At 47.1% G+C, this 13,590-nt stretch overlaps 1 protein-coding gene across 9 annotated transcripts in view; it reads left to right on the forward strand.

The window, feature by feature from the left end:
- TIAM1 (T cell lymphoma invasion and metastasis 1) overlaps window positions 1–13,590 on the forward strand; it is a 164,342-nt gene that overhangs the window by 127,637 nt on the left and 23,115 nt on the right. For all 9 annotated transcript variants that reach the window (XM_027660024.1, XM_027660023.1, XM_027660031.1 and 6 more), the window contains 2 exons: window positions 2,576–2,800; window positions 11,917–12,020. In XM_027660024.1, the coding sequence (XP_027515825.1) occupies window positions 2,576–2,800; window positions 11,917–12,020 (329 nt within the window). The remainder of the gene's footprint in view (window positions 1–2,575; window positions 2,801–11,916; window positions 12,021–13,590) is intronic.

The following is a 13,590-nucleotide window of genomic DNA, read 5'->3' on the forward strand; positions in this document are numbered from 1 at the left end:
GGCTGCTCAGGGAGCTGGGCAGCTGAAAACTAACCAGATTTTGAAGTAGAACATGGGCAGCATGAGGAGTGAGAAGACGCAGAGTCCTCAGAAACACCTTCAGGGTTTTCTTGGCGAGAGGTTATATGGTCTCACAGCGCTTATTCAGCAGTTGGCTGTTGCCAAAAGCTGTTCCGAAAGCTGGTCTGCTCCATCCCTTGGCCTTGTGCTGACTCTGGCACTCTGAGCCAGCCCGGCTCCCTGGCTTGATAGAAAACTGCTGTGGCAGTTTTTGTGACCCCCTGGCAGGTGGAGCTGGTTTATGTGACAGGGAGCGAGGGGCAGAAGTGGCACAGTGCAGGGACAGCAAAATGGGGAAGGAAGAAGCTGTGGTCAGGGCATGGGGAACAGCCTGGGGTTTCACCCAGCTGTGGCCTCTAACCCCAACTTCAGAAGACCACATAGGTGGTTCTGGAGGCTGCTGTGTGTGTTTGTTAAGCTTGACAAGACCATCTTTCTCTTTCCTGTCCCTCATCACCCTGGGTTGGCCCCGTACAATTCCCTGGCTAACAGGATGAATATCCTGCCAAAAGCCCTGAGCAGGGGGTTGGGGGGCTCTCTGCCAGCCTGCCACAGGGAAATGAAACCCTGGGGGCTTCCTGTGGGGAGCAAAACAAATGTGAGGGTGAGGGTGGAGGGGGTTTCAGCAGGGCTTCCCTGTTCTGCTTTTAGTTACTGTTTGAAGAACAGTTTGAATGGATGTGTGAACACAGACTGCCTCCTGTGGGGCTGGAGTGCTAAAACATCTGATGAGAACTCAGGGTTATGTTGCTCTTCAGAATTGATCTGAAAAGCCACTTTTGTATGAACAGCACGTGGCAGGATGTTGTGACAAGATACCCCCGAGTTCACTGAAAGCAGGGGTGGAAACTCCCTCTGCATCCCATTATTTACATGCATGTCTATATTTGACTACACTTCCTACAGTGAGTCTCACCAGATGAGATACAGCATTTCATTCCCAATTGTTTCTCCAATTAGAAAACTTTACTTTCTTCTAGTAATTTTTATGATTTATCTTTTTGTTTCTTCTGTTGGTCTGCGTTAGCGAGACATTCTGTTGTTGGAGTTTGAGGTCCTTGACTGTACTGAGACAGACACGATGCTTTATCCCAGATAATTCAAAACAAGGTTTACAGAGGGTAAATGAAGCCCCAGATACAATATTTATGGTTGCAGACCTATTAGTGTGCTACTACTGTGCCACAGAATCACTAAGTAGAATAAATGAAATAATGTGAAATGCTTGACTTGCCTTGTTTGGTCCTTCTTTCAAATATGATTTTACAGTCCATTTACTTTGTAGCTATTCTATCTAGTTCACTCTATTCTCTCCAAAACCACACTCCACGCTACAGTTTCTGGGCACAATTACACCTATTTAGAAAGGTCTCCATTTTCCTAGAGAAGGCTGAAGTTCTTTAGCCTCCTCCCTTCCACATTTTTCCTTGAATGTGGGTAGGTACCGTGTTTCCCGGAGGATGCAGCTGAGCTCTGCTCACAGCACAGGCTCATGGAGTCTGGCCTCTCATCCAGGCTTTGAAGGTGGCAAGACTCATCCTTTGCATGGCTCTCCTGCCAGAGGACTGGGTGGCACGAGGGCAGCTCACCTTGGACCCTGTGAATTCCAGCTCTCATCCCTGTAAATGCCAGGATGGTGACCAGGATGATCCAACATCCAGGGCTGCAAACACTTGTGCACCCTGACTTGCTGCTGCCTGCCTGACCCTAAAGTTTATTTAGGATTAAACCCTGGTGCAGCATGTTTGGTCAGAGAGTGGGCCCAGGTGGCCATGGGGAAGGTCAGGTTTCCCATATCCCCTCAGAGGGCTGACGTTGTCCATCAGCATCGCTGCCTTGCCCCTGGATGTGCAGGAGTCAGCTGTTTCCTCAGCAGATCCCCTTTTCCCTTGGGTGCCGCTGCTGCTATAAATAATTCCTGAAATCAGGCTGGAAAAAAACCATTACTAACTTACCAAGAGCTCAGACTTGCTTTTTGAAGATCCGTGTGCTGGGATGGGATTCAAGAAGGGCCGGGGGGACACCCCGGTAGGACTGGTAGGCCTGGAGGTGCCAAGTCCTACACCTTTGGCAGAGCAGGACATGTTTTCCCTTCTCCTCAGTGACCACTTCAAATAAAAGCTTATATAGAAAGTTAAAAGCAAGAATCAAGCCAGCCCAGCTGCTCCAACCTTCCCGCATCCTGTGTGCAGTACCTCACAAGTCCGACTGTCCTTCTGTATCTGTTTATTTAGGAGTGATGTGTTATGTAGGGAGGTGTGTGGCACAGCAGCTGTTCCCTTGCAGAGTGAAGACAAAGGGGGTATCTTGTTGCGGGTACATTGTGAGGGACTTCCTACGGGAGGAATCAGACAACAGATCTCACAAAAGTCCATCAAATTCTACTACATTTGCAGTCATAAATTATTACTTTTTGTCTAGACAGGCACTGGCACTTCACACACACCCGACTGAGCTCCTTGATGTCTGTGGGGAGCATTGCCGTGCGAGTCTTACCTGTTCCTCTCTGTCACAGGCCTGAAAGCTGGTGATGAAATTGTGGAGATCAACAAGAGAGCTGCTGAGGAGCTGGACTCAGCCCTGCTGAAGGATGCCCTGATGCAGCCTGCGCTGTGTCTCACCGTGCGCACCCACCCCGAGATAGAGGAAGGGCAGAAGCTGCTGCAGCCACCCCCACGTCGCCTGGAGAACCCCCCTGAGCTGGGTGACAGCACCCTGGTGTTTGCTGGGGGCAGCCAAGGTACTGGGCTCAGTGTGGAAATCACCAGGAGGAGGATTCACATTTGCTACATGCTGGTGTAGCCCCGTTGATCCCTGTGTGTAAATTCCGTGGTGGGAGGGAGGGGAACTGCACTCTGAGTGCACTGGGCAGATAATGCAGGGGGGCTCTGGAAGCTGTAAGGTGTCAGCAGTGGTACCAATGAAGGATGGGTGTGTTCGTGGTCAGGTTGTGACACATTTGCCATCACCAAATGCGTGTCACATCCTCCAGCTGTGCCCACAGAGAACTAATGGGCAGCTCAGGAGGTGCCTTTACCTCTGGATTTGCCCACAGGAAAATCCCTTGCCCATGGCAAGGGAAGGAAGAGGGTATAAGCATTTTGTGTGCAGTTTTGGGAACCACAATGTGAGAAAGATCAAATGCTACTGGAGAGTGTCCAGAGCAGGGACATGAGGATGGTGAAGGGTCTGGAGGGGCCACATGAGGAGCAGCTGAGGGCACTTGGAATGTTCAGCTGGAGAAGAAGAGCCTGGGGTCAGAGCTCAGTGGGATCTTCAGCTTCCTCCTGAGGGGCAGCTCCAATCTCTGCTCTCTGTGACCAGGGACAGAACCTGAGGGAAAGGCTGGATAAAAGAAATGGTTGAGGAAGAGCAGGACTGCCTCCTTAGTGGTTGCTAGACATTAGCATGTAAGGCATCAGTGTTGGGAATTGCAGTGGGATAACTGGAAAGCTCCTCTTTCCTGCCTGCTTAGTCAAGTCTTACTTGCCCAGCTTCTAAATGTCCCCCTGTACCTGAAAACAGAAGAGGACACTGGTTATACTTCCTTGCTTCAGTTTTTTTTTTTGAATAATTTGAAAAGCAGGAAAAATTAATGGAATGGCCAAAATGAAGTTGTTTCTAGCTAATTAAAACTATTTTGAGCTGAGGTAAATTCTGACTTTCAGCCAAAACTAAATGGCATCTGGATATGTCAAAATAACTGTGGTTTTTTTTTTTCCTCCCTCAAGCCAAAGGTTTCATAAATGTCAAAATAATTGTCTTGACAACTATGAAACTTTTTGGAATAAAAAGCTGGAGCAGGCACAGGGCTGTTGATGCACTTCACTGGTGTTAACTCAGCCTTCTCCCAGGACATGTCCAAGTGCTGCAGTCACCTGGTGTCAGGGCTTCTGGGATGAGTCCAGGTGCAAACTGGAGCTGACCCAGGATGCTGTGAGGGCATTAACATGATGCTGAGCCCGAGTGAAGGACCCACAGGGAAAGACAGTTTGCTTGGGCTCAAGACCAAGCTGAGTCATGTCTGCAGGCAAAGGGTCAGGGAGGTACAGCCTGCTGCAACATTTCAGGATGCTCTGGTTTTCCTTAAAAACCTATTGTTTGAATCCTGTTATTTGACAGGACAAGAGGAAATGGCCTCAAGCCACACTAGGGGAGGTTCAGTTTGATATCAGGAAGAATTTCTTCATGGAAAGGATGGTTAGGCATTGGAAGGGGCTGCCCAGGGAGGTGGTGGAGTCCCCATCCCTGGAGGTGTTCAAGGAAGGACTGGATGTGGCACTCAGTGCTCTGGGCTGGGGGACAAGGTGGGGATCAGACAAAATTTGGATTCAAGGATCTCAGAGGTCTTTTCCAACCTAAATGATTCTGGGATTCTGTAATATTTCCTGAAAGTGACCTAGCAAAAATGTTTAGCTGATGGGAACATGTAATGGGGGAAAGGGAAAGCTGGAAGCTAGGCTGGCTTTGGGAGTGGGATATTCATAGCAAGTGGAATAAGCGGGAACAAGAAAGCTTCAAAAACAGCTTATTGCAAATCCCTCTGAGGGGACTGATAAAAGCAACCTCATATAAGAATGTGGGCTAAACCCCCAAAGGCAGTTAAAATGAAACATTTTCAGGACATTTTCCCCTTTTAACTTCAATGGAAGTTTTCCCAGTTAGGTTTTTGTGCTGAAAAACTCGAGGTAGTTGTGTACATTTTTATAGACGGCCACAAGATGCCCCCATTCACTACTTAACAGCAGCTCCTCACAGGCCCCATCCTCTCGTCCTTGCCTGGGCTTTGTCGCTGTAACTCTGAGTGTTGAGTCCTCACACCTTAACTTTTCACTGAGCGTCTGCCCCGGGTGCAAATAATTGGGAATTAGGACTGTTGTATTTATGGGATGTAGTGATTCCTGAGGCAGAGCAGTGACATTCCGGAACACAGGGGCTCAACAGCAGGTCTCAACAAGCAGTTTCTCTGCTACTGTCAGTTCTCTGCAGCATTATTTGGAGGGTCTTGGAGGGTCTTTTCCCTCGCTGAGGGTGAGATAGTGCAGGGTTTGCCGAATGTGTCCAAGCATCCCAGCGTGTGCCTTCAGAAGAGTAATATCCCTGCTTGCCCCATGTGAAATAAAGATGTAGGACATGGCTGATGGGCATTTCATGGCAAAAACAGACCTCCCACGTCTGCTGCTTTGCAGACACACTCCTTTTGTGCTGCCCTCAACTTGAGTCATGCCTGTCCTCCTTTGTGACCTTCGCCCAAGCTGGGTTGTGCAGTTGTCGCAGTGGCGTGGAACAGCTCCTTGTTTTCCCGTGTCCTGCTGTGACCATGTGAATTTTCTGGTGGGCCAAACCACCTCTTTCCTGAATAGCTCCCCATGAACAGGGCTAAGCCTCAGGGCTTCCTTTTCCCTTGTATTTCTCTGGCTGCAGCTGCCTTTCACTTGTGGTGTGCTCACCCAGCTCCTTCACTCTCCCTTTGACGCCACAGGCGACACAGAAGCTGGAGCTCTCCTGACATTTGCTTTCCTTCAAAACACAGCAAATGTTGAGGTGGGATTCACCTTTGTTGCTCCTCAAAGGGAGAGGGATATTTCTTCAACCAGCAGGAGCTCATCAGCAGGTGTGGGGTGTCTCTGGCAGCTTCTGGAAGCACCTGTAGTTGCCATATGAAATAGGCCTCTGAGGACCATGTTCAGGTGGTGATTAAAGCTAAACCATGCCAGTGCTCTCATTTGGGATGACTTAACCTGAGGTGGGAGTGAAATCAAGGATCTGCACCCAAGTGTGCAGTTGGGAGGCAGATGTTTTTGATCTTCCCCATCCACTTCCCACTGTGTTTGCAGAACACAGTGTTTTATTGAAGCCTTTCTTCTTCTGTCCCTCTGCTTTCCCAGGGATTTGTTACCACACAAAATCTTAGAAAGAGGATTTAAAAAGTGCTTTTATTTGAGACATCATGGCTGTGTCTTAGGTTTTTGGTCTCAGCTACACAGCTTCTTGCAGAGAGCAGTCAAGTATGAAATACCCACTGACCTATTTATTTGTGTCCCTGTTGATTCCAGGCAGTTTGGCTGGCCAGGCAGATCTGCTCTGTGATTTCTCTTGAATGCTTTATTTATAGCACACAGATTCTGTCTTTGGTCCTCAAGCAGTGTAGCCTCCCTTTCATCAGGGGGGTGAAACACTGATAGACCAGAGTGCCAGCAGATACACATCACCTGTAGGCACATCCATTCCCCAGAAATCCAGGATCTAGTTGACTGATTGTGCTGTCTTATTGTTATCTTCCTCACTAGCAATTCTTCATCAGCTGTGAAGGCAGAAAAGGGCATGAGGCAGATCATATTGTGTATTTTCAATAGAAAGACGCTGTTGAAATGCTGTACATTTTTTTTTTTAAGGAATCTTTCCTGTTGCTTTGCTACTCAGTGTGAGGTCTCCAGGAGCAAAGCGGGGCTACGTTTCTGGGAGTCGACCTCCCTGAAGTGACTGCTGGTGCTCCTGTTAAATCCAACACCTCCTGCAGCTCTTTCATCATCTGAAGCTCCCTTGTATATGCAGAGGTTGGGGCCAGAGCTGCAAATCAGCTCTGTGGCAAGCAATTACTTCACTGTGACTTTACTTAACAGGTTATTCTTGAGATGACCTTGGGTTTTTTACTTCTCGTTGATGTGAAAAGTATCATCTTGGGTATGATTTGTACTTCCCCCATGGAATTTGTGCTGCATCGGGCTTGGAAAGCCACAAGTTTTGTTCCTTTCATCTCTTACTGCTTTTCCTGGCTCTCGGTCTTCCCTCCTGCATAAATTTGGCTGAGGAGGATTAGCTCTCATTCTGTCTGGAACCTTGCAGCATGTTTTCCTTATTGCCTAAAAGGCACAGTGAGATCTGTCTCCCCTTCCCAAGAGGAGTGTTTTGTCTCCCCACTCTGTTCCCCTCAGTGCAGGGAGTGAGAGGAAGCTGGAAGCTGGAAATACAGCAAATCTGCCTCAAATCATCAAGATGATATTTTGCTATTAGAAGGGGATTTGGGAATGGGAGTAGTATCCGTATTTGTTTGTGGTCTCCCCACAGTTCACTCCCTTTTTTTTAACTCTGGGGTAGAATTTCTGCGGTTTAGGCTTTGCATGCTCCTGTATTTTGGAGACCTTTGGCATGAGGGATAACTCTGCAGGGATAACTGCAAAGTGTATAAATCACCATGCAGAATGGATAAAGGCTAAAAAAGAAAGTGCCCCCCATCTGGTATGGCTCTATTTAGGATAGGAAACACCCAGGTGTTTCTGAGGATCTGTTATTTTGTTGTTTACAAAACACCCAGAGGCTGAAGTTACATGCTCTAAAGTCTGTGGTATAAAGCTGAAACAAACTTTTTTTGCACTGTAAGGATGGCCACTGTTTTTTATTCCATCCTTGTTCTGTCACAGGTCCCCTTAGGATAAGTAATTTGGATTTCAGAATGAGCTGAGGCCAACAATAACCTTAATTTCTTCAGGGTTATTGTCATGAGGAAGATGGATAATTTCAGGAAGAAGTACTGTTCTCATTCAGGGCTTGATTTAACAGTTCCAGGAGCATTTCCTGCCGCAGCCATCGGAGGGTTTGGGGAATAGAATTACATTTTTCATCCCAAATTCCCAAAATTCCTGCGGTGCTGCTGCGCCCCCTGTCGGAGTGAGAATGGTGTTACTGAATTCCTGATGTCCCAAGGTCTCTGAGCACACACTTCATTTGTATGCCTATGGAAACTCCTGTTTATTCCCAATGGACTCCTCAAGCACTGACTCAGCTCCTGGCCTGGGGAGGGTGGAAAGTGGCCACAGTACAGTTGGTACAAGGCAAGTTGCAATGAATCTGCATTTTTCCCAAGGAGAGGGACTGAACTGAATGACATTCACTGTAGATTTTTCTGTATTTGACAATTTATTACCGTTGGAATGGAAAGAGAAGCAACAGTGTTCCTTCACTTCAAGAAAGACATGGAGGGGCTGGAGTGTGTCCAGGGAAGGGAACAGAGCTGGGGAAGGGGCTGGAACATGACGAGCAGCTGAGGGAGCGGGGGGAGCTCAGCCTGGAGAAAAGGAGGCTCAGGGGGGAACTTCTGGCTCTGCAACTCCCTGACAGGAGGGGGGAGCTGGGGGGTGTCGGGCTCTGCTCCCAGGGAACAAGGGACAGGAGGAGAGGGAACAGCCTCCAGCTGTGCCAGGGGAGGGTCAGGTTGGACATCAGGAGGAATTTCTTCCTGGAAAGGGTGGTCAGGCCTTGGAAGGGGCTGCCCAGGGAGTCCCCATCCCTGGAGGTGTCCAAGGAAGGACTGGACGTGGCACTCAGTGCTCTGGGCTGGGGGACAAGGTGGGCATCGGGCACAGGGGGTACTCAATGATCCCGGAGGTCTTTTCCGACCTAAATGATTCTGAGATTCAAAATGGAAAGAGATTTATGGGATTGTTCTATAGCTCTCTATGAATTGCAGTTAGTTTCCCAGTTAGTTCAGATTGACTGAAACTATGGCAGCTGTAGCTCAGTTTTCCAGGTCTTTGGAGAAGTTATCAGCTCTGTGGGACTTCCCAATGGGACAAAATGCCCCAGTGTAAAAATGATGTTTCCTTCTTTCATGTTTCAGTGTTTCAGAGCTAACCAGAATTCTTTTGCATGAAAGAAAAAAATGCACACTCACATTTTTTATTGTGGATTTATAGCAAAATGTCACCTTAAATAAAAATTTAATCTGAGTGACAGTTCCTTAACAATTTGTATTAAAATGTTTTGTTTAATGGCAGAGAGAATCTCAGAATCCCAGAATAGTCAGGGTTGGAAGGGACCTCTGGAGATCACCCAGTCCAACCCCCCTGCCAGGGCAGGGTCACTCAGGAGATACAGGAACTCATCCAGGTGGGTCTGGAATGTCTCCAGACAGGGAGACTCCACATCCTCCCTGGGTAGCTGTTCCAGTGCTCTGCCACCCTCCGTGGAAAGAAGTTCTTCCTCATGGTGAGGTAGAACTTGTGTTTTAGCTTATGGCCAGAGCTCTGCCTCGGTGTTGTGTGGGGCTCTGAGCTGTGTAGAACAACCTGCTCAAGAGACTGAGGCACCTTAAAGGTACAAACCAAAACTTTCAACCCTCTGAACCTGTCGTTGCTTCTGGCATTGCTGGCACATGGCAGCACATCCTCATTGCTGCCACTGGGAGGACTAAATCCAGCATTGCCCATTCCACACCCTTGGGAATTAGATGCAGGGTTCCTGATTTGTGGGCTGCCTTTTGGGTTAGTGGAGCTCATGCTTCTGAGCCTTGCACCACAGCTGGCAGAGTTTGCCTTGGAGTTTTCATTTCCACTCCATTGAAAAAAAAATTTAGTCTGGCACCAAGAAGCAGGCTGGCTTTAAGAGTGGTACCAGGTATCACGGAGGTCTCGTTAAAATCTCCAACCCTGCAAACTGGAAGCAGCAGCTGTGGAAAATTTTAGCCAGGTGTTGGCCTGGTGCTTAAGCTTTCCATGATTCTCCAAGCCTTTAAGCCCCAGCACCTTTACTCCAGTGATATGAGACTTCCTTTTATTTTCCTAGTTCTGGCTATAAGTGGCAGTTATTTAATGGGCATTAGTCACAATGTCATGGATATTACACTGCTGAGCAGCTTGGGAGCTTGTGTGACCTCCATCTGTGCTGGTGGCCATGTGGATTTGACCCCCTTTTCCTGCAGCTTTTTGGATTTCCCTTTCTAATTCCTTAATGTCAAGTGAAGGCAGCGAATGGCAGTGGTCAGGCAGCACTCAGGGGCTGCTGAAGGAAACGAGCTCGTTCTCCTCAGAGCTCCTGGCAGAGCTAAATAAAGATTTACAGGCAAAAAGAAGGTGATGTAATGAACCTGACAGAAGTGGGACGGTAACTGGGAGGTATTAACAGGCAGGAACGTGCAGCATTATTGATCTGATTGCATTTAACAACCAGCAGATAAAGCTGCTAAAGTCGAGTTGGCTTTGGCAGCTGGGGACAGTAGAAATACCCTGAGCACACGTGCTGTGTGACTGCTAGAGTGAGAGATTGCTGTCTGCTGGGTAAAAGTGTTTATACTGCAGGAAACAGATTAAGTGGTGTTTTAACATTCAGGAAGAGAAAAAGTGGTTGCTTAAAAGCAGAAAGCAGCCACCTCCCCAAAATAATTGCCTTGGTTTGGGCTGAGAAACCACTGTAAAGTATATTTCACACAGCTTGTAATGGGAAACTAATTGCAATGAAGAAAAACAGACTGCCCCACACAGATTATGACACACAGCACTTCTCTTATTTTTGAAATGGACAGCTTAACAGGTTTAAGAATTCTTTTTCACACATTAATAGGGAGAACAGAAAGCTGATAGTGCGAGTTGATAAAATCTGGGCAAGGCTCAGAAAAATGAACTTCTTACAGAAAAAACCTCCACTTCTTCAGGTAGATTTTGTGTTGCCAAACAACCCCTACAGGCACATCTTTTTCAAAAGTAAACCCTTCCTTTTCAGAAGAGAGGCCTGTCTTCCAGAAGGTCAGCTCTGAACTACCTTTTATGTCCTTTTCATTTCACTGATGTCCACTTTAGCTTCATCCCAGTGTGCAGAATATGTTCTGAATTTATTTCTCAGTTTCTGAATTTCAATTTTTCCAAATTATTTCTGGACACAAAAAAGTGGAAATCTTGCACAGTCATGCAAATCATTTTTGATAATGGCGTCTAAAAGGGACACCTTCCACTAGCCCAGGTTGCTCCAAGCTCTGTCCAGTCTGGCCTTGGACACTTCCAGGGATGGGGCATCCACACCTTCTCTGGGCAACCTGTGCCAGGGCCTCACCTTCCTCACTGGGAATTTCTTCCAATATCCCACCTAACCCTGCCCTCTGTCAGTTTGAAGCCATTCCTCCTTATCCTGTCCCTCCAGGCTGTTGTAAATAGTCTCTTTCCATCTTTCTGGATAAAAGGAATTAGCGTGTGGACTCAGCTGCTGTAAAATATCTTTATGTTGGCTTGAGGCACACAGGAGATTCCTGGCAGAGTTCAGTCCATCACTGGTCCGTGTAGTTTGCCATAGCTGGGAGCTGGATGGATATAAAATTTGGTTTTATGTGAAAAGTGGCGAAGGTGTAGTAACACTGCCTCTAACAGCTACCTGAGCCAGAGAAAAACTCAGAAAAAAGTTACTTGTGCACAGGGCTCTGGGGCTGGGATTAGTTCTCTTCTTTAGTCACTTGGTGACAAGAAGTCACAAAGGTTACCAGCTGTATCAACAACACAGTCTCCAGGAGAGTGCTCAGAGTGCAGAGGTATTGCCATGTAGTGATGGAAATGAGATCTAGTGTTCAGTTAATGTAATGGGCTCCTAAAATTGCTAAAACTGGGTTTGCTTCCTTAAAAATCAACACAGAGACTCAGAAGCCGGTGTCTTAGGCCGAAGCTGCAAGCCATTTAGAGTCACCATGTCTGACTTTAACCCAGGGGAAGGGCTGACCAAGGCTTGCACTGCATACCAGAGTTTCCATTTGAAACCACTGAGGTATAAAGGTCCTTGGCAACTGCTCACCAGCCAAGAAACGAATGCTGAATGTAAGAATTTCAATGTGACATTTTAGCCTTATCTCTGAACTGGCTTTTGTAGTTTCTGACTAAATAGTGTGTCTGGCCATAACCTGTTTATTTTTACACCTGTTGTTAAACCTGGTGCTGTAAACCCTCCATTGAGGTCACTGAGTGCCCCTGGCACAACGTCCTGTTGGAATGTGCTTGTGTGTGGGATGGGGCCTGGCCTTCCACGGGAGCTCTGTGGTTGCACCCAGATTTTTGGATTTTTGGGGGTTTCTGGCTGTGTTTTCACACATCTCCATTTTGGCAGGGCACTCCCTTTGTGGTGACCCGGACAGCTCTGCTGACACAGCTCCCGAGGAGGCAGAAACGCAGGACCTGGAGTCGTCTGACGAGGCTGATAAGATGAGCAAGGTGAGAAACTTTCATTTTCACATGGAAGCTCAGTGCAGCCACAGCCCAGGTGCTGGTTAGAGCACCTCTCCTGGGAAGACTGATCTTACTTTCAAGGTGTTTACAGATGAGCTTGAATGGAACAAATTACAGCTTTGATTATGGCACATCACTTACTCCCTCTTAAGCAAGACTTGTGCCCTGTTTCCAGGGTCGGTTCCCATCTCCAGTATCTTGTGATAATGTTCCCACATAGTTTTTACACGGGCTGGTTCATCACGTCCTTCACCAGGGCAGCTCTGCTAAGCCAAAAGACCACTTGGATTATTAGGATTTCTTACTCTTCCTTGGGCTCTACCCACGTTCTCAAATCTTCGTTCACGAAGCCTAGCCATGATGATGATGACTCTTCCTTGATTTCTAGGCATAGGAGGAATGTAAGTTAAACTGTATTTCCTTAAAGCACACATGCTGGCTTTAAATGCAAACTAATCATCTACCTCAAACTGAAGCAAAACCCTCCAATTATAACTAAGAGCTTGTGCAAATGGGTTTCTAATTGCCGTCGATTAAGGGATGGTTTCGCAGTGGTTGGTAGTTCACACTCGCTGCTGGGGACCTTCACAGGACAGTAGGTGTGATGATTAGTGGCTTTTGAGGCAGAATCGAGTGAGATTGTCTTGAAGGTGCTGATTGCTTTGAGGTGTTTGTTGCGTAGGTGATGGTGAGAGTTTACAGCCATTTTTCTACATAAATAATGATTTAATGAGAATCTGATATCAGTTTGTGGATGTTTTCTCTTGTTTTAACTAAGATGTGTTGTAGTGAGCTCTGAGTTGGTCCCTGTGCTACTCTGCGTTAGAGAAAGGAAGGAAAAGACCTTGGCCTCTTGTTTCCTGATCCCTTCTGTCCTCCAGCCTGTGGTTTTGTCTTTGATAGCCAGACAGTGGAAGTCAGATAAGGGAAAACATTCCAGTGCATGAAATGCGTGCAGAGAAGGTGATTACTCCTGCAGTTTGTTACCAGGGTTTATTACAGATCTTTTTCTTGTAAGTACAAATAATTTCTTCTTCAGTGAGCAGAAGTGTTTGTTGATACTTCGGGATTTTTAACTGTAAATATTTGGGATTTTCATATGCTCTGAGCAGAGCCTCTTCTGTCAAAGGCCGGAGCTGTGGCAGAGCACTGAGCATAACACATGGCTGCTCAGGGGATAAATGTTCTCACTGTGTTTCCCATGGCTTTCTATTTCTGAGCTGCTCGACAGGCTGTGGGGTTCCATTTTGCATCCTGCCTCCTGCATCCTCGGAGCTGTAGTTGCCTGAGGGAAGGCGTAAGGATTACACGATTAGCTCTGCGGCTCAGCAGATTTAGTTAAACTGAGAAATTCACGTTAGCAGCTTTAATGCTTAATATTCATAGACTGGAAAAGTAACTCCTGGCTCTGAGGAGCCTTGGTTTCCAACGGGGGGAACTTCTGCCTGCGTGTAAATGAAATGTTGACATCACTACGTGTTTTCTTTTGAAATGCAGATACATGTACTATATTTGTGTGATGTAGAGGGGAGTGAGGCATTTTACTGAGTGTTCC

The sequence above is a fragment of the Corapipo altera genome, unplaced genomic scaffold (assembly GCF_003945725.1).
Source record: "Corapipo altera isolate COAL_440 unplaced genomic scaffold, ASM394572v1 74, whole genome shotgun sequence".
Taxonomy (NCBI): Eukaryota; Metazoa; Chordata; class Aves; order Passeriformes; family Pipridae; genus Corapipo; species Corapipo altera.